This window comes from Prionailurus bengalensis, chromosome B1 (assembly GCF_016509475.1).
Source record: "Prionailurus bengalensis isolate Pbe53 chromosome B1, Fcat_Pben_1.1_paternal_pri, whole genome shotgun sequence".
NCBI lineage: Eukaryota > Metazoa > Chordata > Mammalia > Carnivora > Felidae > Prionailurus > Prionailurus bengalensis.
In genome coordinates this window covers 206,363,549-206,390,869 of record NC_057344.1, presented here as the reverse complement: position 1 = coordinate 206,390,869, position 27,321 = coordinate 206,363,549, and the positions used below count along the sequence as shown (strand labels likewise).

Sequence of the window (27,321 nt, the reverse complement as noted above, 5' to 3'; positions counted from 1 at the left end):
GAGCTCGGGGTGACCCCCCCTGGCTCCCTGCTTCGCTCCCTGGGCTCCCGTTTCTGCCCTGAGTCAGCCTTCCTCGTGAGGGGGATGCGTGTCTGTAGCTGAGCGGCCTCTGTTGGTAGAAAACCTGGGGCCCCACAGCCCCTTTCGCGGCATGTTTTTTGTCTTCTCCAGGGGTTGGATCTGGCAGTTAAAATGGACGTGATTGTATCATGATCTGTTATACAGCTGGCTTCTAATCTCCCTTCCTTTTTCCTTACATTGCCTGACGTTACTGTCTCCTGTTCCAAATTCTCAAGGGTTGCGTCTGAGCCCTTGTCCTCCTTGCTCCTCTGTCCTCTGTCCTCGTCCCCCTGCCCTGTCTGGAGGCCTCATCCTCCGGGCCAGCCGGCTTCAAAGTGGTCATAGTACGCTTTGGGGGATCCCTTGCCCCGTCAGTGGGGTGTCTGCTGCTCTGGCCCCTCCCTCCAGGCCCAAGGTCAGATGTCCCTCTGCACCGGCTCTCCTCTGGTCACTTTCTAAAGCAGCCCCTCCACCTGTTCTCTGCTTCGCTGCCTTGACCTACTTTCTCAGTGGTGCTCACCTCTCTTTGCTGATGAGTTTGTCACGTCTCGTCACCAGCTGGAACGGGAGCTCCATGAGCACCAGGCCTGCGATAAGGTGTGAGCACCCTGGTTGGCTCAGTACGCATGCTTCGGCTGAGCATTTGAGCACTTTCCTCAGTGCTCGGAAAGAATCGCTTTCTTACTGGTAGGGTTCACTGTTGCTGATGAAAATGCTATCTGGTTCCCAGTCTGTCGTGGGGAGGGACCTCCCTCCTCTCAGAGCCTTCAGGGCCCTCTCTGGCACCCTTGATGTCTCGAGATTCTAGGACTTGGCTAGACATGGGTCATTTTCATTCTCTGTGCCTGGCACTCGGGCCTTTGCAGCCTCATGGTTCTTCCAGCGGGGGAATACTTGGGTAATTATTTCCAAATCATGAAATAATAAAATATTAAAGTAGATTTGGAAGCTCCATATCTCGGTTTTCTGTTTTTTCTAAAACACCTGTTGCTTGGATGTTGGCTCTTTTCTATTTCCTGTCTTTATCTGCTCTTGGAGAAGGTTTCTCAGCTTTATCATATAACCGTTCCATTGAATTTTTAATACTGCCAGTCACGTGGCTGGCATCATAGTATAGGGAGATGGGTAGTAACAAAATAAGTAAATTATAAATTCGAGGGTAGTGTCTTAGATTTGTGGTGTGTACCCACATAGCATGTAGCTTTGAGTAAGATGGTCTCTAACAGTGTTGCTGGGGGTAACATCTGAGGAGAGGCTTGACAGAGATGAGGGGCCCCGTGTAGCCATATGACAGAGAATGTTGCAGCTACAGTAAGTGCAAGGGCCACGAAGAAGGAGCACACCTAGAATGTTCTAGACCTAGCAGGGTCCACCGTGGCCACGGTGGACTGCGAGGCAGCTTGGGCATCGCTGGCCACTGGAGCCACTGGAACACTTTGGAGAGTCTGTGCCACAGCCACCTGCTCAGGTGCGTTTTCATGGGATCCCTGGGAGCTGCGTGTGGGCAAGTGTGGCATGGTATGCCTGGACAGCGGGGCCAAATGGGGTAAGTGTGAGGGGTACAGCTGCCCCTGTCTCTTGCACACGGGTGTGAGGTGGGCAGAAGGTGCAGGAGGGATGGCGGACACGCAGAGGAAACGGAGATGCTGGCACCCGCGTGGAAATGCCCGGCCTTCCCAGTGGAGCATAGGGAGTTGACGTCTGAATTTGGGGTCCGGGAGTGTCGAGCTGAAGGAACAGGAGGCACAAACACGGAGGTGGGGGGCCAGTGGGACGTGACTGCAAGTGAGGGTTGGCGTGGGCTCGGCCGCAGGGACTGGTGCCTGGGAGCAGCTCGGTCCGCTTGCGGTGGATGTCACTGATGTGGGTGGGCCTTGGTGCTGCTCAAGACATGCCTGGGATCCCACCCTGGGCTGTATGTCAGGTCACTAAGTTACACCCAGATATTTGTACAAACTCTTAATTTAAGAAGTAAAAACTGGGAGTAAACTCACCAGCAGAAATGACCATCAGTCTGCCGTATCGTTGAGCAGGTATTCATCGAACGCATGTTAGCGGGGTACTGTGTGATCCTCCGAGCACCCAGTGATGCGGGAGGAGTAGCCGGGTGGGGGGGGCACGGTGTCCCTGAGTGGGGAAGCGAGGACGAAGCCTGCGGAGGGAGCCCCGTGCGGCTTTCTGCAGGGCTGAGACCATGGTGACCTGGGGGTGACGGGATGGCAGGGGTGGAGGTGGGGCGTTGGGTCCTAGTTAGGGGAGAAGGTGGAGCAGGGATTTCACTGTCCTTTGAGTCACAAACCCTTTTGAGAGTCTAAATTCAAAGCACTTTTGTTATTTCATTACTTTTTTTAAAAGCTTTGATGGTGGTATGTAGCCATGTAGAAATACATTTAAAGTTTCCCTTTTTCTCGTAATCTTGACCTGATTTCAGTGACCCAGAACATTCGTGATCTGGTTCTGTTTATCTGGAGGTCGCGATAAATCCTGGGTGTTTGGCCCCCGTGCAGAGCCCTGCTGGCGGCTCCTCCAGGCCCGGCTGGAGGACCTGGTGACGCCCTCACGGGGCGCGCTGGCTCGGCAGCTGTCAGTGCCACGGCCCCACTGGTGAGCAGGACTGCACCGCGAGCGGGCAGCAGTGTGCGAGTGAGTTAGCTGGGTGTCGGAGGGAGAGCAGTGAGGAGCCGGGGGTCTGGGAGGTAGGCCACAGGCAAGAGGCTGCAGTGGACCAGGTGGCAAAAAGTAGGGTTCTTTCTTAAGCACCTGCTGCGTGCTGACTCGGGCCCTCTGGCCGGTGGGAGAGAGAGGCCCATCAGATGGGGCACGGCGTGCGGAGGCAGCTTCCCTCGGCCTTACACGTAAACATCCCAGACCGTAGCAGACTGGTTTGTGAGGCGAGGGTGTTGGACGTGGGGCAGGTCCAGCAGTTTGGTGATTTTTGTGTAGAAGTAAGTACAAACAGGACTTCTAGAGTGCTTAGGTGAAGATAGAAATCTCTCTCGTTGGTTGCTCAGTGTTGACTTCCTGAGCAGCAGCTCTGGGGCGGGCACTCTGCCGGACACGACGTCCCCCAGGGAGGTGCAGCCTCAGCCTGCCTGGGGGTTCACAGTGCCATGGGAAGCGGCCCGGGCACGGCTCTGAAGATGCTGACAGCGTGGGAGTTAGAACAGCAGCTGGCTTTAGACCTGGGATTGGGGAGCCGGGCTGGCAGGAATGGTGCACACCGGTGGCACTGGCACGGACGAGCGCTCCGACACGGACGGGCTCTGCCCGTGGATGGAGCCTGACCCGGACAGACGTTGTTAATGGACGGGGCCGGTGTGGACAGAGCCTGACGTGGACGGGGCCAGCGTGGATGGGAGCCCTGATGTGCATGGGGCTGGCGTGGCTCATCAGGAGTCTGGACCCTTTCAGGGGGTTCGTGCAGGAAGGACATGTCTGATTGGCTTTTCTACATGTTGCTTAGACTTGTCCCTGAGACTGGGTGTAGGAAGGCCTGTTCTGGATGGGTCTGCCATCCAGATGGGAGCCATGGAGTGTCCAGGGAATGGCCGTGGGCTCAGAGGGCGTGGCATTCAGGGAGGAAGGGGCAGGACTGGGGAGAGGATGGTGTGGGGAGGAAGGAGAGAAGACAGAAGGACCCCCACAGGGCAGCTGGAGCTTGGAGGTGGGGGGCGGGGGGGAGCAGGTTGGCGATTTCTTACAAAGTTGTCAGATAGCCGTGTGTGGCTCCCCGTGGTGGGCATTTACTCCAGAGCGTCTGTCCACCCAGAGGTGTGGCCGTGAGTGTTCACAGCAGCCTTAGTCCTCACAGCCCCACAGGAAACAACCCAAATATCCATTTGCTGGTGAGTGGGCCAACAAAATTTCAGTGGACGCTGCTCAGGAGGAGAACGAGCTGTTGATGTGACAACGTGAGCGAGCCTGGAAACAGGATGAGGGAGACAATTGTGCTGTGTGACCCACAAACACAGTGCCCAGAACACGCCCCCTCGGTGCAATTGTTGGGCAGACCGGGGGTCTCTGGGGCGAGGGTCCTCATCTCCGTCGTGGTGGTGGTTTTCAGGCAAACGTCAAAACTTACCAAGTTGTCTCTTTAAAATACGTGCAGTTTGTTTTGTCAAATATTTCTCCTTAAAAGCTGTTTAATAAAGGTTATGGGATAGATAGATGAATAATCTAGAAAAATACAACTTAGCAAAGCTAATGAAAAAGCAAGTGGATGGGACGCCTGGGGGGCTCAGTCAGTTGAGCATCTGACTCTTGATTTCAGCTCAAGTCCTGATCTCATGGTTCGTGGGATCGAGCCCCACGTCGGCCCTGTGCTGACATCTCGGAGCCTGCTTGGGATTCTCTCTCTCACTCCCTCTGCCCTCCCCTGCTTGTGTGTTGTCACTCTAGTGCAAAATAAATAAATATACTTTAAAAAAATAATTGGAAAACTTTAAGATTCTTGTAAGATGTGGTTAACGAAAGGAAGGGATGACCCCTGGGTGTTTGCACAAGGGGGTGGATGCAGGTCCCTTCTCCTGAAGGGTCCCCGGGGCAGGTGGGCGTAAGGAGGGTCCGAGCCGCACGGGAAGTTGGGACCAGCCGGAGGGGGTGCTTCCGTCGGGGACCCCACGGTCACGGAGCCGCCATCGTGCCTCGCATCTGTGGGCAGGGCACACCACATAACGCTGTCCTCACTCAGCTGCGGCTGAGGCCTGAGGGCCTGAGCTCTGGAGCCCACTTGCTGTGTGTGCTGGCACGGGAAGGTACCCCCCGTGGTTGACTAGTTATAAAAACCGCATTGTAATGCATCATATTGTAGTCCGAGGTTGGCTTTTTAGTAAAGATGGAGATCTGTGTATACGTGTGAAAAGTATTTAAGGGTGAACCCACAGAGGGAAATACACCATCACGCTAAGGACGACAGCTCCTTTTTGGTGATTAGGGTTGTCGGGGTTTTTTTTTCCTTAATATTATTCTTTACTTTCCAAATCACGTTCAGTAAATGTGCGTATTGCTTTCATATTGCAAAAGAAACCCAATGTACTCACCTAAAGGACAGTAATGCAGGGTGTGGGTGTGATACGGGGAGGGCGGGGTGGGGAAGTATCCACGGAGCAGTGCCCAGGGGCTCGGAGGGAGGGCGTGCTCCGGATCGTGGAGCAGTGTGCAGCAGAGCGGCCGGGACGGAGGCACTGGCCTAACAGGAAGGACTGTTCGTGGTGGAGGAGGCTGATTGGAGGGGCGGGTCGAGGTGAGTGGACAGGGAGGCAGGACCTCTTCACACAAGCATGGCTGCCTCTGGGTCCGCGGTGTGCCTGACACACCACCCACGCCCTTCTGGAATGCTCCGGCACCAGCGCAGCCAGCCTCCGTGCACCACGGCAGGGAGCCACATGGGAGAGGCTCGGGTCTCAGACTGGAGGGGTTGGCCAGACCACGGTCGGGGCAGTGACCGGTGATCTTGGATACAGGTTATGTTGGTAGCGTCCTCGTCACTGGAATCTTGTCAAGAGCAGTTTGATGGAGTCGGGGTGGCAGATGCAAGGGAAAAGAGTGCGCTGGTGTGGGGGGCCTGTAACACCCGCACTGAGTTTAGCTTGCATTTTCTGGGTTACTAGTGAAGCTGAACATTTGAAAATATGCTTGTTTGGATTTCCCCTTTTGTGAAGTGCCCGTGGTTCCTTGTACGGCCCGGAGCCGATGTTGGCGGATGTCTCGTGTAAAGAACCGGACAGCAAATACCTTAGCTTTTTGGGTCATCTGGTGTCGAGAGTCCTCAGTCCCAAAGCGGTCACAGACGGGACACTGGTGAGGGGGCGCGGCAGGCCCCATCTCGCTTTGTTTCCAGGCCAGCCTTGCCGAGCCCCGTCTGGACTGTAGTCTTACCCACGGGGGTGTTTTCGTCCACCGTGGCCTCTTCCACTCTCGTGGTTTTCGATTATCTGCTGCCCTTCTCTTTAACAAAGTTGCTCTTCTTAGGGCAGTCCCTCTGTGGTTAGCGCCTTCTGATTGTTTGGTAACCTTTTCTCACTGAGGTCAAGATGATGTCCTCCCCGGGATCTTCTCACGTTTTGAATTGTGCTTTCACACGTGGGCTTCATCCACCTGGAATTGATCGTTTGGGGGTGAGGTAGGGGAGATCCCTGTTACGAGGTAGTAAGAGTTGGTTTTCGTTTCGGTTTTCCTGTTTCATCACTGGGGATGGCCCAGTTTTCTTCATTGTAAAATGCACTTTTTGTGGAGGTGTCGTCTACACAGCCTGAAGCTCACCACAGTCTTCGGTGTGGCTGGCGTCCCTTGGTGCATCTGTGACCGCACCCCAGTCCCGACCCCGACTGTTCATCCCCTCAGCCTTCCAGCCACCAGTCCCTGCCGCCGGCCGGTCCACAGGCACCCAAATCTGCCTTTTCTGGAATCGTGTGTGCGCTGGGACACGCACTGCGTGGTCCTCGTGTCTGGCTTCTTTCCCGCAGCACAGATTTCGCCCCTTGTTCATTTTGGTTGCTGAGAAGTACCAGCTGTGTGGATGGGGCACTTTCCGACTCCCACCACCCGTTGATGGGCACTGTAGCTGTTTCCAGTGCGGGCTGTTATGAATAAAGCTGCTTTGAACATTCAGGCATAAGCCTTTGAGTGCGTATTCGTGTTTGTGTCTCTTTTAAATTAGAGAATTTTTATTAGCTTCTAAATTGGTGAAGAGGTTTTTGGTGGGTTTTTTCAATGTTTATTTTTGAGAGAGAGAGAGAGAGAGAGAGAGAGAGAGAGAGAGACCGCAAGCAGGGGAGGGGCAGAGAGAGTGGGAGACAAATCCAAACAGCTCCAGGCTCCGAGCTGTCAGCATAGAGCCTGACGTGGGGCTCGAACCCACGAACCATGAGATCATGACCTGAGCCAAAGTTGGACGCTCAGCCGACCAAGCCACCCAGGCATCTGAGGGTTTTTTTAAAGTCCTGAATGGATAATGAATTTTACCAAATGATTTCTGTAATCTTTGGGAAGATCTTGTCGTTTTTCTCCTTTTCTGTCTTTTGTGAAATTGCTTCTTTTTCTCATATTAAGCCCCCTTGTAGTCTGGGGTAAACCTAGCTTGTGAGGCACGAACCTCCTTCTCAGACACTGCTGGGTCAGGCGACTCCACGTGCTGTGCCTCTGACACTAATGTCCACCAGTGAGGTCAGTCTGATTTTCCTTCCAGTTCTGGTCTGGTGTGTGTGGATGTTAGTTTCATAAAAAGAGTTGGAAAATACTGTCTTATTGATTCTCCAAGTGGGTTTGTTTGAGTAGGTTTGCTTTGGCTCCTTGAACGCTTGGTAGGACTGCCCTCGAGGTGGTAGGCCTTCACAGACCTTCCTCCTGTCTCCTTGGGCTTCATAACATGGGATGTCCCCTGCCTGCCCCCACAACTCCCACATGCTCCCCGTGCACTCCCCTGTCTCCCACGCCCTTCCAGCCCACCGGCCCCTGGGCCTCAGTGACACCAGACTGCCACTGAGATCGGCCCGTGTGTCTTTGGTCGATCCTGGTTCTTCACTGTCTCAATTCTTATTTTTCTCCGGGTTGTTTCAAGCAAGCAAATGAACGGACCGGTGTAACTGGGCAAAGCCAAAGCTGCTGGTCTGGGGACGTGGGGGGAACACGGGCTCTGTGTGGTCAGCACGTGTGGGATGACGCTCCTGGGTTGTGTGTCTCCACAGGCTTCAAGATGTAGCAGAGGGCTCCGGGCTGCCGTGTACAGGTGAGTGCGGTCCGAATTTTCTTTCAGTGCACGCGAATTGCTTAAATGTACCTTGGATTGTACTTTGTGAGATTATGGTAGCCATAGAAGAAGTCAGTTCCTTCTGACTCCTTTCACGTGTAGTCTCTGACAGCTCTGGAGGAGATTCGGGCACAGCTGCTTTACATATATTCAAGTTTTCTCTTCATTAACGCTTCTGCTTGACTCTGTCGTGTTGTTTGCTACGTGGGACTCACCTAAAAATTCTAGAAAGAACTTAATGGCAGGGCTGTGTGCATCAGACACAAAAGACGTGAAATAACACGTGCGTTTCTGTGCCAGAAGATGGACAGAGAGCAAGGGACGGAGGGGAGGCACGGAAGCGAAGACCCGCAGGGCAGAGTGCGGCCGCTGGCGAGGTGCCCCAGTGTCAGAGCAGCGGCCTGAGCGCCCAATGCGAGGGCAGGAGGAGGGGGCCGAAGACGTCTAGAGGAGGTGAGGCACGGTGTCCCCAGGGTCCCCAACCCTCCGTTCCCACAGCCACTGGTGTCGGGTGGGGAGGAGTCCGCAGCCGTGAGAAGCCCACCGTTGAGACAGGGCCGTGCGCTCACATTCGCTGCCGACCTCCCCTAGTGTCGCTCCTGCAGGGGGGTCGGAGACGGGCCAGGCGAAGCGTCTCAGGGTCTGCCGGCAGGTGCAGCCTGTGGAGGGTGCGGGACTGAAAGCTTTGCACCCCTGCTGCTATTTGCGCCCCCACCTGGTGTCCAGTGTCCGGTGCTGAGCAGGGGCTGTCGAGCATGGGCGGTGCAGGGACAGTGACAGTGGACGTGTCCCTCCTGAGTGCAGCTCCTTGTGGGCCTGGGGGCAGGACGGTGGCTGGCCGTGGGGCCCGGCGTGGGCCGAGCGGGCACTCGGCGGCAGGGGTCTCTCAGGGCCGCTCTCGTCTCCGAATGCGGTGGTCAGCAAGCAGAGGGTTCCTCTTCCGGGCTGCCAGGGCCGTCCCCTCAGCCAGGCGCTGCGCTTGGGTGGCCCGCCCCTCCGCCTTCCCTTGTCCCCGGTGACCTCCCTCCCTCGGGGCTCATCCGGGGTTCCCTGGCGGTGAGACTCTTGTAGCGGGAGTCTCCGAGGGATGCTGTGTCTTTCGCAGCTTGAAGGCTCTCCCGCCGCCCATCTGGTGCCCACCTGCTGTCACCTGGTCACTCGGTAAGTGACGTCTACGCAGTGTCTCCACACTGAGGCCCTGCTCTCACTCTGCCTGAAAAGTGGTAGCGGGTCTTTGAGACTGAATCTTCTCTTCCTCAACAAAGCCTCCACTGGCGACTCCCGAATAAATTGTCACCGCAGTTACTAAGGTGGTGGTGACTCCTACTCCACACGATCAGCTCACCTTCTTCTGGAAAGACACGTGTTCCTTTCTTACTCATCTGTCTCCCTGTGGACTCGTGAGCTTCTGGGTTATTCTGTCGATTATAATCTGATTCATTCTGTTCACCTAACGATAGTTACTGCTTATCTTGAAGTTCTGGTTGCCCCGGGGTGTCTAGTGGGGCCCCTTTGAGCTGGGGCCAGGACCCCTGCTCCAGTCCTGTTACCTTCCGGGCCCAGCCTTGGGTCAGTCACCTGCTCACGCACCCTGGTTCCTCGTGGTGGATCGTGCTGTAAGCTGGGACCTAGGCTGCCAAGGCGCGCTTACTCCCAGGCCCTCTCGGTGGATAGAGCTGGGGAGGGGGTGTGGAGTCCAAGCCACATGCACCCACACGTCTTTATCTCTTTACCCACCTGCTCATAAGCATGAGCTCACACTGAGCCTGGTCCCTCAAAGGGGCCAAAGGCCCTGTCAGTGCCGGCGTGACCGTGGCCTCTGTTTTGTCCTTATGAATCTGCTTGTCACCCTCGTGTAGGGCCACGCCGGTCTTCTCCACGTCGTTCTGATTTCAGCGTGTGTGCTACTGAAGCGAGCACCGTTGTGGCTTTCGTTTCGTGGTTCAGTTACCTGGGGGTTGGGAAGACGCTTTGTCGCTGAGCACATTCCTGTCTGACGGGAATATTTGCGTGTGGTCACATCCTCAGTGGCTGGCTTGGAAACAGCTCCTATAGAGGGCTGTGGACATGAGGGCAGCACTCCCTGGGGCCAGCGCGGGGCCTCACGCCAGAGTCCTTCATGTCGGCAGGGCCCCGTTCCCTGCTCTGCTTTGCTTGGGATGATTCCTGGATTTCCCTTCTCTCGGGTTGTTCTCTTTTTTTTTTTTTTTTTTTTTTTTTTCCTTTTTCCTGGCTCCACACGGTGGTGCTGCTGGGTTCCCAGCTCAGTTACCTGGCTGGCCTCAGTGCACACACTCGCTGAGGACAGGCTTTACTAGATTCCTAGTCACGTCCGTGAACCCTGACCCACAGACACACCTCGCTGCAAGGAGTTAGGAAGGGTCATCTCCAGTGGAGACCGTGTGTCTGCTGCAGCCTGATGTGCAGGGAGGAGAGATGTGGGCGAACGCCCAGGAGTGTCAGCTTCCACCTCACTCTCCGTGGAAAGCCCAAAGCGGTACTGTGGTCGAGAGACCCGCCGCGTTCCATCAGCGACGTTAGTGGGGCGGTCTTGCTGATTGCATTCCTTTGCTCTGATAGTTTGTGGGTGCCGCTGGGTCTCAGGATGGGTGACAGTGTGCCTCCAGATCCTTGCTCCCTCCAGGTCCCTCACCGCCTCTTCCAGCCAAAAGCCCTGGCCGGGCCCCCGTGCCGCGCTGCACGGTGGCGGGCATGGCGGGCATTTGCCCTCGGACTTCACGCGAATGGAAGTGGGTCTGAAGTCCTCCAAGTGGTTTGCTTTCTTTTTCATTTTCCTTAAATGGCATTGAGCAGTGAATGTCCTCGCTGGCGGCCTGGGAGCCGTGTGCGCGATGGCCACTGGGTGCGGCCAGCCACCCTCAGTGATGCCTTTGACTCTGATGTCTCGGAGCATCTGTTTCTGTTAGTCATCTTACCGGGAAGACATCCGTTCTGTAAGTATTTTCTGGAGCAGCGTTTTGTGTGGGTTCCCTGCTGCTGCTGCAATGAAGGGCCACAGGCTCGGTGGCTACAGCAGCACAGATGTGTCACCTGATGGTTCTAAATGTCAGGGGTACAAAAGGGTCTCAAGTGGCCTATAGTGAAGGTGCCCGCGGGGCTGGCTCCTTCTGGCTTCAGGGGAAAATGGATCTTTGTCTCTTCCAGGCACCCCACCCTTGGTTCATGGCCAGCAGCCTACCACTCCCAGTCTCTCTGACTCGGACCCTCCCATCTCCCTTTCAAGGGCCCTGTGATGACAGGGGGTCTGTGGGGTCATCTGGGACCATCTCCCAGCTCAAGGACTTTTTGCCTTGTGAGGTGACACGCAGATTTTGGAGTAGGACATGTGGTAGGACAGTAGTTACACCTCCTGACACAGCTCCGGAGATGCGGTGACAGAACCCAACCTCAGGGAGACAGAGATGGTCTAGCCAGGGAGACGGAGAAAGCTGGAGCAGAGCAGGAAGGGGCCCCGAGATAGAGACAACATGTCGGCACTTTGGTGCACAGATGATTGGACTTTGATGATGCCATGTTGTATGCAGTGCTGACGTTCTGTGTGATAGTGACAGGGATCAGCAGGCGGCCCAAGGCGGGGGCTTCTGTGTGCCCCCCTGCTTCTGGGCCTGGGCTTTCCTGAGCCCCGGGGAGGGGTCCTGGAGGGCTGGTTGGGCTTTCCCTGGACAGGGCAGAGGGAAGGGGGGGGAGAGTCTGGAGCTCATGCCGGCTAAATGAAATCGCTTTCCGAGCCAGTCCTCGGTGGCGGTTTTCTGTGATTTGCCATTTGAAACAATTGCAGCGAACATCTTTTTTTTTTTCTTTTTCTTCTTTTAACGTTTACTCATTTTTGAGAGACAGAGAGAGACAGAGTGCAAGCAGGGGAGGGGCAGAGAGAGAGGGAGACACAGAATCTGAAGCAGACTCCAGGCTCCCAGCTGTCAGCACAGAGCCCGACATGGGACTCAAACTCATGAACTGTGAGATCATGACCTGAGCCACAGTCAGATGCTTAACCGACTGAGCCACCCAGGTGCCCCTGCGGCAAACATCTGTTGAACTTGTCCAGTTATTACGATAAATGTCTAGAAATGGGATGGCTCCTGTTCCATCTGGGCACATCTGGGCCCCTCTTACTGCCTGCTTCCCTGGGCCTTGTCGGGACTGGACGTTGACTCTCCTGACCCTTCTGATGTCAGAATCACGTGGTGTGACTGTTTGTATCAAGGTCTCATCGAAGGACTTTGCTTCTCCTTCAGGTTTGGCCAGTGCTGCCCTTGCTGGTGCCCCTTGGGGTCATTCATCCCCTAGGTTTACAGAAGAGCCAGAAGCTCTAGGAGTGACCCCTCAGCCTCCTGCCCCAGACTCAGCACAGCCCGCCTAGTCTCCCAGCCTGTCTCCCTGCACCTTCACGATCCTCCTACACTTGCCTGCCGCCTCACCAGCTGGCCTCAGCTCAGTCCTGAGCAGGAGGGGTCAGGGGAGCCGAGAGGGGCAGTGCCACAGGTGGTTAAGGGAATAGTAACGTTTGCAGAGTGCTGCCCATCGGGTGTTCGGCGGGACAGTCCCAGTCCTCTGTGAGAGGACTTTTGGCAGTTCCTTCTCCAGACGGAAGTCGGCCCACAGAGCCTTTGTGGCTTGGACCTGCCCTGGCAGGTGGCAGCCTCTGTCCACATGATGCTGTGCCCTCCTGGAAGGATGTGCCGTAACTTGATTTACATTTAGCCTGAACCTTTGACAACACCTGGGAGTATTTCAGATATTGATACTGGTTTTCTCTTCTAGAAGCCAAAGATGTTGACCAGAAAGATTAAACTCTGGGACATAAATGCCCACATCACCTGCCGCCTGTGCAGTGGATATCTCATCGACGCGACCACGGTGACCGAGTGTCTGCATACGTGTACGTGGAGAATATTCTAGAACATGGCCTTTGACAGCTGTGGGTGTGTGTGTGTGTGTGTGTGTGTGAACTAGCTGCATATGTGTATGGTGGAATGATCTAGAACATCCCTTTGACAGCTGTGGGAGGTGTGTGTGGACTGTCTGCATATGTGTATGGCGGAATGTTCTAGAACGCGGCCTTTGACAACTTCCAGCCTTATGCTTTCTTAATACTTGTGGTTTCTTATTTTTTTCCTTCCTTCCTTCCTTCCTTCCTTCCTTCCTTCCTCCACCAAAAGCTTTTAGCTCAAGCACAAAGCAAAACACAGAAGCAGGAATAAAGATCTTAAAAATAAATCCGAAAAATTACTTCAAATTAAAAACATTGTGGGTAATTTCAGTAGAGATACCATTTAGGAAAGCTAAGTACAGGAAAAATTTAATTATTTCTATATAACAGCAAAACCAGTAACTGTTATGACAGAATATTCATTTATAGTGGACAGAAATGCTTACTTTTTAAATTTTTCCAAATGAATTCCTTAAACGTTTTAAACACAAGAATGCGGTTCGGCTCCTCATGACTAATAAGCCTGTGTTCTGATGTTTAGAAGACTCTTAGCTGTGCCGAGCTTGCGGTTTTAATGCCCCAGCTCAGCAGGAGATGCTGCTGTTTACCCCGAAGCATAGTCACCGCTGGGGTGGTTGAGGAGTCAGACCGGAGTGTCTCCGCTGGCTGTGGTAGGCACGCCGTGTAGATAGGGTCTTTGCAATACAGCCGATGCGTGTAATGTAGATGACTTTTGACTGTGTGTTTTCCACTTCAGAAAATAAAATATTTGACCCCTTAGGTAGAACTTTCATTTTAAAGGTAACTATAGTTTTTGGATTATTATTTTCATTGAATTGCCTTGAATTTTGGTGTACAAAGAAAATCTTGTGATTTTTTTTACACACGTGAAAATTGTAATTATGGGCCCCTATGGTGAAGATATTTGGGGGAGACAAGTACTTTCTGATGATTTCTCAGCTCTTGGCCTCTGAACACCTATTCACTTAGGTTCTTCACCCCTCTTATCCCTGCACCTCAAATCTGCTGAGTGAGGCCGCTGACTGAGCGCCTGGGGCTTCTCCGTCGTTGCTGAGACCTGAGAGGTGGCTGCTCCATCACAGCAGCCACGTGCGAGGTGGCCTGCGCCTCGGCCCCCGTGTGTGCCGAGCCCGAGGGGGTGCTGGCATCTCCCTCCCTGGTTACTTTCTGACACAAGTGTGCTTTTGCAGTCTGTCGGAGCTGCCTGGTCAAGTATTTGGAGGAGAACAACACCTGCCCCACGTGTAGGATCGTGATCCACCAGAGCCACCCGCTGCAGTACATTGGGTAAGTGTGCCCAGGTCGCGGTCCCAAAGCCACAGCTTCCGGCATCTCCCGGTGTGTCAGGGACCCGCCCAGCACGGGACACGTGTGACCACGTACGGCAGCCGATCCAGCCAAGTCAGGCCAGTGAGCGCTGGGGCTGTTCCCACAAGTTTCCAGGAATATTTGCTCAAATTGAGTATTTTGAGGAACCTCAGGACACACCTGTATTTCACTAGTTTTGCAGTAAATTGGCTGAAGTTTACTCTGAAGTGGATAGCAGCCCCTGGTCCACCTTCCTGTCATGGGACAAGTGGTCCTAGGTCCCAGGTGGCTGCCCCTTGTGTGTGGCCTGCGTCTTGCTCCCTGCAGCTGGTGCTGCAAGGAGCCACCTCCTTTGGTTTCGGGGAGATCGGACCCCCTTGGAATCAGCACCATTTGTGAGGGAGGCGCCAGGGAGTTGGCACGACCAGACTTGGGGGTCAGGCTATGATGGGCAGGAAGTGCTGGCTTCTGGCTTTTATGCAGAGTTTTAAATGACTTCAGATTTGGCCGGGGCGGGGGGCGCTCTAAAGGAAGCCAAGCGCTGCCTGCACCACATGGGAGCAGCAGAGGTAGGGCTGAATATATGTTTTGAAGGAAGAGAGGGACGTGTGTCTCTCCACTTCCCAAGTTGTGAAGTATGTCGTGTGCGCACAAGGCGTTTAAAAACACATGAATGGCTTATAGCGGCACAGCAAGAAACCACTCCCAGATGGAGAAGTAGAAATCGCCAGGCCCAGAAGCCCCCGCCCCACCCTGGCCGCTGTCCCCACACAACATAGCTTAGTCTCCTGTGGTCCGGCTCGCTGCATGGGGAACCAGCTGTGTTTTCGTGGCCCTTGCCCTTGACCCAGCCTGTTCTCCAGACTGGTCTCTGTTAGTGGGGAGGTCTGTGCAGGTGGACATCAGGGTGTCCTCTGTGGGCCCTCCGTGCTGCTCTGGGCATTCCCGTGCAGGTGTCCCCCCTCTGTCGGCCCTCCGCAGGCTGCTGGGCTGTGGAGCTCCCGTGCCTTCCTGTGCGCTGCTGGGCTGCTGTGCCGTGCACCGTCTTGATGTGTCCTGTGGGTGCCTGTGGACTGCGTTCTGGCCACATGGTGGCTCCGTAGGGTATCTTGGCCTGTCGCCCTGATTACCAGTGAGCACGGTCCTTTCTCAGATGTCACCTGGCCACTTGGGCTGCCGGGAGATGTCTCTTCACATCTCATTTTTCTCTTGGGTTCTTTATTTTACTTGTTTGCTTTGAAGAAATGCTTTATATGCTCTGGGTACTAATTGTTGGCGGTGTGTGCACGTTACCTGCGTTGGGGGCATAGTCTTGCAGAGCACGGGGTTGCTTTCCTGACATGAACTGTAGAAGGCAGGTGGTGGTGGGGGCTTCGTGCTCGTGGGAAGCTGTGGAGACCCTGCCCCCACCCCCACCCCCGTGCTCTGGGGAGACAGCAGGCAGGGCTGTCTGGAGAACTGAAGCCCTTTAGCAATCTGAGACCCCAGTGTTCCAGGCAGAGCCTAGCCTGCTAACACACAGGAGGGGGCCGATGGGAAGAGAGCTGGCCAGGTGTGCAGGCTTGGGTCCAGAGGGCCAGGGCCAGCGAGACGGAGGTGCAGAGCTGGGAAAGATGCGCAGCCCCAAGGCCTGCTGTGGGCCCTGGGCTCCAGGGTGGTTCTTTCCTGGCAGTCCTGTCCCTTGCTGTTTGCTCCCTGTGCTCTGCCTAAAGCTACACTGGCCCAGGGTGGTTTTCTTGTTCTCCCCTCCTGATGCCAACTCTGCACTTGGCTCAGAGCCTTGTTCCTGACACAGCTTCTCCAGCCACACCTGGCCCAGCCTCCTGCTCTGATTCGCTGCCCCCCACTGTGCGGCTGCCCCAAGGGAAGGGCTTTCAGCTTGGGGCTGGGGCAGTGTGGGGAGAGGGCAGTTAGGGCAGGGCAGCGGGGCCTGGTGGCACCGTGCGGGGCCCCGGGCAGTGACTTAGGCCTTACGAGGTGGGATGATGCCGAGTGGTGCTGGCCGCAGGCGGGTGCTGGGCCTGAGCTCCTGGTGCCTGTTGGATCCCTGAGGCAGCTCCATACTTCAGGCCTCATCTTAAAGCCAAGGGCTCTTGTCACGTGGGCCCAGTAGAGACCTCGGCACAAGCGAAGGGCTGGGAGAGGGTGTGTGGCCTGTGGCCTAGAGTGTAAACACGAAAGCCTCTTTCAAGGGGCTGCCCCTCCAAGAGCCTGGATGTGGCTGACACCAGGAGAAGCGCGCTGTGCTGTTCTGTCCTGCCTGCCAGCACCCTTTCCAAGGAGAGCCCCCCCCCCAACCCCTCCCCTCGGCCCTATGGGTCTGTGGCCAGGCAGGCGGGGCCTGGCACGGTCATTCGGAGGACCCAGAGTCAAGCTCTGTGGCGGGGATCTCTCCACCGTCCTCTCCTCGTGCAGTGGGGGGAGCTTTCCGCAAAGCCGCGGGGGTGTCCTGCGTGCTGCGGGCCGGCTGTGGTCCACAATCTTCGCTGTGGGCACGTGTGCATCGTGGTCGGAAATTTGAGAAACCCTGCTTTGGTCTGCCACAACACAGGCTGAGATGTCAGACTGATGTCTATTAGAACTTAAAAGTTCTTCCTGGAAATGGCGAATGAGGGTCTCTGCAGGCCCTGGTCACCCGCCGTTTGTGGCCTAACCGTGAGCCCATTGAGTGGCTGCTGTGTGCCCAGCCCTGGACTAGCCCTGACAGCTAAATGTCTAGAAGTTTTGTGGAACCCCATCGTTTTCCGTTATTTACGTGCTACTTGTCTGGGTACTTACAGGTTTTCATTTTAACGCATGATGTTTGAAAATTAACGTTGATTTGAAAAGTTACTTAAACATATTAATAAGTTATGTTTAAAAATAGCAAACTGGAGTAGAAACTATATTTGAAATACTGTGCTTATATAGCCTTTTCAGAAAACCTTTATAGGTAGATCTTAAAGACCACAGGGAGGGCCTGATCTTAGGGCCTTTCCTCTACATTATTCAGAACATGAAAGAAAAGTTTCCTGTCTAGTGGAGGCCCAGGAGGCACCGGTGGAAGAGGTGGGGGTGGGGGCCTGTGTGGCCCCTGGAGGCCGCATCTCTGGGTGTCCGGACCACATTCAGCAGGCAGAGGACACTCATCATCTAGAGGGTCTTGTCTGTGCCGCCATTCCTTGAAACTTCTAGAACCTGAATTAAATGATACATTGATTCGGGTTGTTTATAACTTTTGCTAGCACAAACATTTTTTTAAGTGCAAACTAGAAGCAAAACTCAAGCAAAATTTCAAATTCGCGATTGTGGAGTCTGATACCATTAATGGAAAATGCGCACGGATTGTGGAAGTGGCGTTTCTAGCTAACCTCACCTGTTATGTTCTCTTTGCCAGTCATGACAGAACCATGCAGGACATTGTTTACAAACTGGTTCCAGGCCTTCAGGAAGGTAAGTGTCAGAACGTCCACCTGGACCCCTGAGTCTGCGGCTCAGCCTCTGAGCACTTTGCTCCTGGGGGTCCCGGCCCCGTCCCCTCTTTGGGAACAGCACCATCTCCCTTGTCCCTGCTCTGAACTCGTGAGCGCCGTGTTGCTGGCTTCTCCCACTGTCTCTGGCTTGCCGAGCGTGCTGCCTTGTTGGGGCAGTGGGGGCACAGCAGGGCACGGGGGCAGCCTCCTCAGTCACACGCACACGGACGTGAAGCCGGTAACAAGTGTGTGGATAAAGTTTGACTGTATTTAAAGTCAAGTCTCACTGAGAATGAAGAAGAAACATTATGCAGTGTGAATACCCTCAAAGTGGAAATGGCTGTTCTTTTTCAACCTTTTCTGCAATTCCGAACGCAGAGACTGTTGCTCCCCCTCTTTGTGGGGCTGGTGATGGGGGAGGGGAGGGAGACACTGGCCTCAGAATCCCACTCAGGGTCTGATGGTGGGCGGGCGTGGTGGTGCTGGCTGATACAGCTCAGGTACGCTTTCTTTTAAAGATATGTTAGGGATTCACTTGCAAGGGCTGTGTTTTCTCATTGTAATGTTTCGGAAGAGGGTTAAAATTTAAAATACAGCTTACTACCTTAGATCAAGAGATAGATATTACACCTGGCTTTTCCTATAGAACTGTCCCCCCCCCCCCCCCCCGGTTTATTTATCCTTGAGAGAGACACAGAGAGAGAGAGACAGAGAGAGCGTGAGTGGGGGAGGGGCAGAAAGAGAGGGAGACACAGAATCCGAAGCAGGCTCCAGGCTCCGAGCTGTCAGCACAGAGCCCGATGCAGGGCTCGAACTCACGAACCGTGAGATAACGACCTGAGCTGAAGTCGGAGGCTTGACCGACGGAGCTACCCAGGCTCCCCTCGTACAGAACTTAAAGAATAATATTGTTAAGGTCTTTTTTGTGCCATTCACCAATTCACTCATACAAGAAGAATTCAAGTTTCCCGTAGAATGCGGACGGAAACAATCTTTTGATACCTAAAAGTTTTTGAGTCCTCAGAAAAGGCAAAGAATACGTCAAAATAAAATGCCAGTACCTTGAAAAATGATCACAGGGTGTTTTGAACATAAGAGCAGGCAGAACCACATGTAGAACCCCATGTGTTTATTGCCCAGCCCCTGCAGCTCACGCAGAGCCCCGTTTCATCCTCTGCTTCCAGCCATCTTCCTGTCCCAGAAGATACCCTCTTTGTAACACGAGTAACCACAACACTTCGTAAACCTAAGGAAGTAATAGTAATCCCTTAGGATCAAGTACCTGCTCAGCGTCAGCATTTCTAGCTGCCTCGTGAACACCACATGTTGTGAGTTTCCTTGTTGTCGTGTATTTTAATCAGGGTCCAGGTCAGGTCAGCCCCCAGGCCGACTGCTCTGCCCCCTCTCAGCCCCTCCTGTCACCAAGTCTGGACTTGCTGAGGAGGCCCCATTCCTGTGAACCGCTGGCGTCTGCAGGCCTGACAGGATTCTGGCTCGTGTTTTTGGGAAGCCCACCCCCGGGGGTTATTCCCCCTGGATGGGTGCAGTCGGCCTGGCTCCCGTGTCACCCCAGCCGCCCTGCCCCGGCAGAGCATCAGTCCACGATTCGTTAGAAGTGGCCAACCCGTGCCTGTCCTGGCGCCCAGCCCGGCCCGCGTGCCAGGTGGACCGCGGGGTTCCTGAGGCCCGTTTTGTACCGACCGGCAGATCGGAGCCTGTCTTTCCTTTGCGCACGGCACGCTGCCTTAGTTCTGACCTCTCCGGCCACAGTCAGGGCCATGTAAACGTACACGTGTGTTCACAGTGCTTCGTGGTCCTTGTCCCTTCTGAAGCTCGCGCGCCCCCCCATCCCCCCCTCCCCCATCGGCAGCTCCCGATACTGCCCTGGGAGTCTGGGGTGACCGGGTGGGTCCCAGGCTCCTCCTGTTGACTTCCTGCCCCGGGCAGTGCCGGCCATCTCCCCACGGAGTCCAGGTGCCCTCAGTGTAGGGGTCGCCCGGTGACAGAGTTGTAGTGGAGGGTTTGTTTGTGAAGAACGTGGTGCGGGTATGTGATGACCCTGCATGTGGGACGTGCCCCCTCTTGCCCCTCGGGCAGGTTTTCTCTTCCGGCAGGCGCTCAGCTTCTCTCTTGCTCGGGCTCTCGGTCGCTTGCTGCCCCTAAGCAGAAGGAAACCCTTCCCGGCAGGAGGGCTTCCTCCACACCGTCTGTCTGCTTGTGCCAACGGTCGCAAACCCGGTTTCTCAGACGGAGGCCCCTTCCTGGCAGACGAGCTGCAGCTGACAAGGGCCGGGGGCAGCAGGATGCCTGCCCGTGCCGCCGTCCAGGCCTCCCGAGTGGCCGCTCCCCGGGGTTCGCTCCCCGCTGCTGGCCCCGCACCAGCTCGGTTTCTCTGTTCACTTGTAGACAAGGCCTTTTTGCCGGAGAGTTCATTGTTCAGTGGTCTGTTTCCTTTTTCGATAGTTTTTAAAAACCTGTCTTTTAGAGGCAGCATTTTAAGTTTTTATTTACTTTGAGAGAAAGAGCATGCATGCACGCGAGCAGGGGAGGGACCGAGAGAGACAGGGGGAGGGAGAGAACCCCAAGCAGGCTCCACACTGTCGGCACCCAGCCCGACACGGGGCTCGATTCCACCAACCATGAGATCATGACCTGAACCAAGATCAAGAGTCAGACGCTCAACTGACTGAGCCCCCCCGCAGGCGCCCCAAAGAGGCAACATTTTATAAAATTTATCAAACTATTTTTCTGTGTTGAGCCCCCCCCTCCCTTCTTTGCCTCCCACTGCCCAGCTGGCTTCTTCTGCCGGCATGGCCGGGACGCCGGGCCGGGCCCTGTCGTGAGGGTGGCTGCGTGGGGTTTGCTCACTCCCGTATGCCTCCTGAGGGACACTCGGGACGTTCTCGTCCTTGGCTTTAACAGAAGAGGGGGTGCGGTGACACCTTCCGCGTAATTTTGTGTGGATGTGGGTGGACGTATTTGGCTTTGTTCTGGAAGTGCAATCGCTAGGCCAAGGCTTCTGCATTATTTCTTTCTCTTGCCTTTTCGCCCTGGCTGGAACAGGGTCGGCAAACTGCAGGCCAGATCGGGCTTGCTGCCCATCTTTCCATGGCTTGCGAGCCAGGAATGCTTTATTATACTTTTAAACGGTTAGAAAAAAGTCAGTAATACTTGCGATGTGAAAATCACAGCTCGCTCGCTCCTGTACCGTTTGTGTTCACGTCACAACGCAGAGCAGCAACCGGCGGCCGACGGGATGTGCACTGTGGCCGCTCCTCGCGCTGCAGAGCTCAGAAACGCAGTGCTGACTCGACGGTGTTTCAGGAGCCATGTGCGCCACTGGTGCGACTGTCCTTGTTGCCAGTTCGTACCCGTCATGTCGAAACAGGAAGAAGGGAGGTATGGACTTCAGATGTTGCCCTTTTAAGCCACAGTGAAGCGTGGACGGTTTTGTGCTCGTGAGCCGACTGCGCCATGAGGCGCGGCCGTGCCGAGCTGGAGGGGCAGAGCGTGTGCAGGCATCGCCAGACGAGTACACGACGCTCCCAACGCACAGGAAAGCGACGTTTGGAAAGAACTGAAAATATCAAACGGAATACCTCATCGCGGAAATAAAAGGTGGATATCAGGCTACAATCGAAGTAGGTTTCTGACTGACTCCTTTGTGAAGCCAAACGAGGAAAGCCGCTTCGTAACGTAAGTTAATCAGATCTCGTTTGATTGTAGCCGCTGAGCCAGTGCGTCCAGAGAAGACAGGCTTGTTTTGGGGAGGGAGCCTCTGGGAGGCAACATCAGGGGTCCACGAGAAAACGAGGCAGGCGGTTTTGAGTGGTTTTCCTTGGCCTTGGCGTCGCCAGTCTGCTCAGTTGTTCATTTGGTGAGTCCGAAGTGACTGAAGAAATAACATCTCTGAACAGTCTGCAGAGAGCAGCTGCGGACAAGAGTGTCGTCCGGGGGGTCGAGAAAATACTAATTCAGTGCAGCCCGAAGTGGGGTCTGCCAAGACGTGTTCTGTCCAGCGGCACTAGAAGCGTCTGGGGGTCAGGAAGATGCTAACTCGGACAGACTAACCGAGCTGGCAAGAGTGTGAGGTGTTCAGAGGGCATCGTATTCTGCATCAGAGCAGGTACTCTGTGGAAGACGAGTCTTTCTTAGGTCACCGAATCAGCGGAGTCCGCGGCAGGCTTCCTTCGCTCTTTCAGATGTCACTGGCACCAGGGAGATGAATTTGTCAGGAGTGGAGCCTAAACACCCTGACTTTCTCCCCCAGACGGCACTTTAATAGTGGCTTAGTAGTGGTGAGTGTGTGTGTTGTTGTCATTTTGAGCTAAGGACAAATTGAAGTTTTTTGGAATGGAAAGAAGTTCCTTTAACCTGGAATGACTGTGGAAATTAGCTTTTGCTAAAGATTTGATAATGTTTCCCAACATTATGTTGGGATGAATTCAGCCCAACATCATAAGGCACGACAGGACTACTTGTATGCAAACCTCTGTTGCGAGTGAAGTCGCTCAACAGCAGTGAGTGCTGTCCGTGCTACGTGACTTCAGACATCCTGCTTTCAGAAGAGGGGGAGCGAGATCTCTGATCCCATTCAGGTTTGTCGCAGGCTGATCTGAGCTCTGGCTCCAGGCCCAGGAGCTCAACACACATGCGAAGGCAGCTTCCATATTTCAGAGTCCATTAACTGTGCCACGGAGGAGCTTTCGTCCGCCCTCTGCCGGGTGCGCTGGCTTGTGGTTGGCGCCACGAAGGCCAGCACCGGGAGGGGAGTCTGACGGAGCTCCCTGAGCGCCCCCACGCTGACGCACGAGCCACACAAAGTCACGTGCTTGTGGACTGATGTCAGCATTTCTGTATGAAAGGACACTTCCAAAAATGAAATGTGTGAAAGATCATTGAGATGAACACGTGGAGTCGGTTTTGATGTAAGGAACACTAACTTTTAACGCCAATTAAATATTATTCCCCCTAAAAAGAGCCCATTCTTCTGGTCAGTAGCCTATATTACAAAAATTGTACTCAGTTATAATAACTGGTTTTTGAATTTCGTGACTTCTGGTTTCTACTTCCTCATATAAGGAACTCGGAAGTCTCCACTTTGTTCTAACAAATAAAAAGCTGAACAGCCTGAGAAGCCAGCCAGCTTTCTTGGATCATAAAGAGGGAGGGACACAGGGCAAAGTTCTGCGTCAAGAGTAGAGAGACTGACAGTGGATTTGGGGACACGGCTTCCCGGAGCAGAAGCCTCTGCAGGAACCAGCTCAGGGCTGAAAACCTGAGCTGTGCTTGTGGAGCTGCTGGAGGCCCCGTGTGGACAAGTCTGGAAAACCTGTAGGAGATGTCATCATGGCCAGGGCCTCACGGTATCGTGAACGTCACCTCCAGGAGCTCGGCTGAGGTCTCTCAGCAAATATCAGAGAGAAATCTCTCATGCTTCCAGCAGGGGGTAGAAAAGGAGCCATTCTGAAATATTTCTAACAAGGCCTGCCCCCGGGGACACTAGTTAACCAGAGCCAACCTGAGCAAGGGGAGCCGGTCAGCTCCGCTCACCCCTCCCCACCGAGGGAGAGAACACAGCTGGGAAGCTCTGGTGACGGTCAGTGTGGAGGCGCCACCCCCGGAGCCCTTCCCCCGCCCACCCTGCCCCACATCACCGCAGGCCTGGGCACACCGGCTCTCTTCCCTGGCACATCACATCTGGCTCACAAGGAAAAAATCACAGGGCACACTAGAAGACAAAAACACAGTTTCTAGAGACAGAGGAAGCGTCAGAACCAGACATGGCAGGGATGCTGGTGTCGTCAGACTGGAATTTAAAACAACCGGGATAGGGGTGCCTGGGCAGCTTCAGCTCAGGTCATGATCTCATGGTTCAGTTTGTGAGTTCGAGCCCCGTGTCGGGCTCTGTGCTGACAGCTCGGAGCCCGGAGCCTGCTTCGGGTCCTGTGTCTCTCGCTCTCTAACCCTCCCCTGCTCACACTCTGTGTGTGTCTGTCTCTCCAAAATGAATCTTAAAATAAAATAAATAAAATAAAATAACAACTGTGATACATATGCTAAGGGCTCTAACTGGTAAAGCGGACTGCATGCCAGAACAGGTGGACGGTGGAAGCAGAGAGAGAGAAATGCCGAGAAGGAGCAAAAAATGCTGGGGCAGAAATGAAGAAAGCCTCAGGTGGGCCTCCTAGTAACAGGACTTGTATGTGGAAGGATCTCGAGGTTGAGGACCTGTCAACAGAGACTCGGAGGCTGAAAATGAAAGAGCACACACTAAAACAAAGCCAAAATCTCTGAGGACGTGGGATGGCCCCAGAGGTGTGTTGTGTGTGTGATGGGAACAGGAGAAGCAGAAGAGAAGAGTGAGAAGGAACAGCAGTGAAATGATAATGATGAGATTTTCCCCAAATTAATGTCAGACACCCAACCATGGATCCAGGAAGCTCCGAGAACACCAGGCAGGATAAATACCAAAAGCACAACACCTGTGCGTGCTCTTTTGAAGCTACAGAGAAACAAAAACAAGCCAGAGTACAGAGGAACAAAGATCAGAATTCACCTGGCTTCTCCTCCAGAACTGTGCCTGCAAGGAGAGTGGAGGGTGAAATGTTTAGTGTTGAGAGAGGAAGGCATCCACCAAGAATTCTGCACCCTGAGGAATTACTCCCCAGACGTGGAGAAGTAAAGACTCAGTCAAACAGAGATGGAGGGAGTTTGTTGTCTCTAGACCAGCTTTGCAAGAACAGTTCCACGAAGTTCTCCAGAGGAAGTATAGGTCGGAAACTCTGACCCGCAGGAAGGAGCAGCAGTGAAGGTAAAGTGAGAATTTTTGTTTTTCCAAATCTGACAGGTGACCATTTATTCAAAGTGATAAGGAGCAAGAATGTACTCAATTACTTACTATGCTTGTGGACGTGTGTATATTTCAACAAAAGTATGCCTTCTTCCTGTTATACAAGTGCCTGCCTCATATCACAGTTCTGCTGCTAAGCTCACACATCCCCTCCTCGAAGAGACGTTTGTCAGCCTGAGCTCTGACTGTGACGTTGAGTCCGAATGGCGAGCGTGGACGTGGACGTGGGTGGGGCCGGGGTGGGAATGCAGTCCACCTTCCACACCCGAGTGTGAGGTCGGCCACGGGGCCCCGTAGGTGCCCTTCGTCATTGAGGAGGTGCCGAGAGCGTCAGGAAGGGACACTGGCTTGTGCCCAGGGTCACATTGCGTTATCGCTCCCCTGGATTCTCACAGCATGGTAGTCACACCAGGATTACGACTTGTAATTTTTACCTATGACATCACATAACCTGTCCTTTGCATGACAGCATATCGTGGTGCTGGCTCCACATCAATAAATGTGATCCGTATCATTTTTTTAAGGTTTATTTATTTGGAGACAGGGTGTGCGCCAGCAGGGCCGGGGCAGAGAGAGAGAGACAGGGAGGGGGAGAGAATCCCAAGCAGGCTCTGCGCTGTCGGCACAGGGCCCGAACCGGGGCTCGATCCCATGACCCTGGGGTCACGACCAGAGCAGAAAGCAAGAGTCCTGATGCTCAACCGACTGAGCCACCAGGAGCCCCTTAAATAGCAAGTTACCTTGCTGAAAATCATCCCAGTTAACATTTCTATGCTGGCATATTCCTGGCAGAGAATATTGTTCTTTTCAATCTTTTTTCATTCTGACAGGTGAAAAATGTTTGAATGGGAATTAAAGCAAGGTAATGGGAGCTGCCCCATTTCTACAGGTGAGGAGAGAATCCTCTCTCGCACTGACCAGCAGGGCTCCGTCACCCTTCTTGGAGAACCTGGGAACAGCCCCACACCGTCTCACACCTTTACTCCTGAGCCAGTCTTACAGGATTGTTTGATTTCTTTTCAAGCTAATCCAAATTTTCCAGACCAGCCTTTTGGTTTGGCACTTGCCGTATTTGGTTCCAGCAGCCCCTCCCTCTCTAGTCCGGCAGTGCTGTCCCTTCAGTTCTGAGGGCCACCCTCTTTCCGCCAGAGCCCCACCCCCTGCATCGATGCGCTCCCACATGACTGGGCACGCCAAGCGTCTGTGTGGGTCCAGGATGTGACCAAGATGTATTCCTGGCTCCGTTGAGCTCATGGCGTATAGAAGACAGACGTGCAGGTAAAAAGTGCAACAGTTACCAAGTGAGCTCCACAGAAATGTTTTTCGTAGAGTGATTTGTAGGTTATTAGTTGGAGCAACTTGGGTGTGAATTTTCTTTGCTGCTGCTGTGCGGCCCTGAGCAGTGACTACTTACTTCATTCCCCGGGTGTTCGCTTCAGAGTCACTTGTTGCTAAAAGCCCATCCGTAGCTGCCTTGTGTCCTACGCTCCTGCCCTCTCGTTGTCCGGCCCGGCCCCCGCTCCGTTTGGGGAGCCTCCTCCGGCGTAGCCGGCAGTGACTGGAGTGCTGACTGTGGGGCGCAAGAATGCTGACTGGCATGGCTTCTGAGGAGGAGATCGCAGGGCCCTGGGGTGGATGGCCTCTGTTCCCCAGGGAACCTTCCTCTGGCTTCCTCCTCCGGATGCGGCGAGCTGTGATGGCTGGCCACGGACAGCAGGGGGCAGCGTTTACACACCGCCGGGCGCACCTGGGTGGCCATCTAGCTGTGAAAGCACCGTGCGGATCAGGGGCACTGCTGGTTTCTAAGCTGTGGCCGTAGGCGTGAGGTGCTAGAAGGCCCGAGTCTCCTACCGAGCAGCCTAGAGGTCAGCGGGTCATGTTTGCTGTGCCCCTGAGGAGTCCCAGAATGTTGACCAGACGCCACATGTTGAAAACAGCAGTCTTGGGTCTTGGGGGGGGGGGGGGGGGGGGGAGGGGGGCGGGGGGAGGGGCTTCTCTTCACACAGCTGCCCTGTCCTGCAGCCGGGAGTCTGTGCATCGACGGGGCGGGGTGGCAGCCGCTCCAAGATCCCGAGGATTCGGTCCAGATTTATCTTCTCGTTAGTGGCAGCCGTCGAAACCTCCCAATCCCGATCCGTCGTTCTCTTCATGTGGTGTTGGTGAACAGCATTTTAATGTGATTCGTTGCCTCCTTAAGATTAAAGAGTATATATTCATTTTTAATAGCGGAAATGAGAAAACAGAGGGAGTTCTACCACAAGTTAGGCATGGAAGTGCCTGGAGACATCAAGGGGGAGACCTGTTCTGCGAAACAGCACCTAGATCCCCATCGGAACGGTGAGTGGGCTTCTGCACACCTGCTGCCAAGGCCGGCCTTTATTATGAGCCCCTTTCTCAGGTGGCCCTGTGCCTCCCTCCGGCGTCCTCCGGCACTCCTGGTGCCGATGGGAATGCGGGGCGGAGCTGAGAAACGGCTTGTGGACAGCGGGGTCCTGCGTAGGCGAAGTGAGGGAAGCATGGGGGCCCCGAAAGTACCTGGAGGTGGGGTGCAGTGCAGGCGGGCCTCCTGAGACTTCCCCTCAACCGTCCTGTTGTAGAATGGCAAAGTGACATTTGGATTCACTGAAAAATTAGTGGTATTTTTAAATCTACGTGCCATAACAAATTATTCACATCTTTGATGCCAGGGTACTTTTCTAGTGAGCACAGGGATTCCTGAGAAGCTTCTAGACCACTCTGTGTGTTTCCCATAATCTTAGAAGAAAGGAGAAGTCCTGGCTGGGACCCCTGGGAAAGGTGGAGCCCTGCAGAGACGGAAGGAAGGCAGTTGGGGGCTGTTTGGGAAGCCGGGGGTCTTGTCCCAACTTCTTACGTACAACGGAGTCTTCATTTTAAAAGTAGTGTTGGAACAATAAATATTGTGGGAGTC

At 54.4% G+C, this 27,321-nt stretch overlaps 1 protein-coding gene across 4 annotated transcripts in view; it reads left to right on the top strand.

Moving 5' to 3' along the window:
- Nucleotides 1–27,321, top strand: part of PCGF3 (polycomb group ring finger 3) — a 56,216-nt gene that overhangs the window by 7,565 nt on the left and 21,330 nt on the right. For 3 of the 4 annotated variants that reach the window (XM_043573231.1, XM_043573233.1, XM_043573234.1), the window contains exons 2-7: nucleotides 7,746–7,786; nucleotides 8,108–8,260; nucleotides 12,590–12,707; nucleotides 13,970–14,066; nucleotides 17,464–17,519; nucleotides 26,619–26,729. In XM_043573231.1, the coding sequence (XP_043429166.1) occupies nucleotides 12,599–12,707; nucleotides 13,970–14,066; nucleotides 17,464–17,519; nucleotides 26,619–26,729 (373 nt within the window). In that variant the 5' untranslated portion in view covers nucleotides 7,746–7,786; nucleotides 8,108–8,260; nucleotides 12,590–12,598. Of the gene's footprint in view, nucleotides 1–7,745; nucleotides 7,787–8,107; nucleotides 12,708–13,969; nucleotides 14,067–17,463; nucleotides 17,520–26,618; nucleotides 26,730–27,321 lie in introns of all 4 variants that reach the window. The other variant, XM_043573232.1, reaches the window with a different exon arrangement.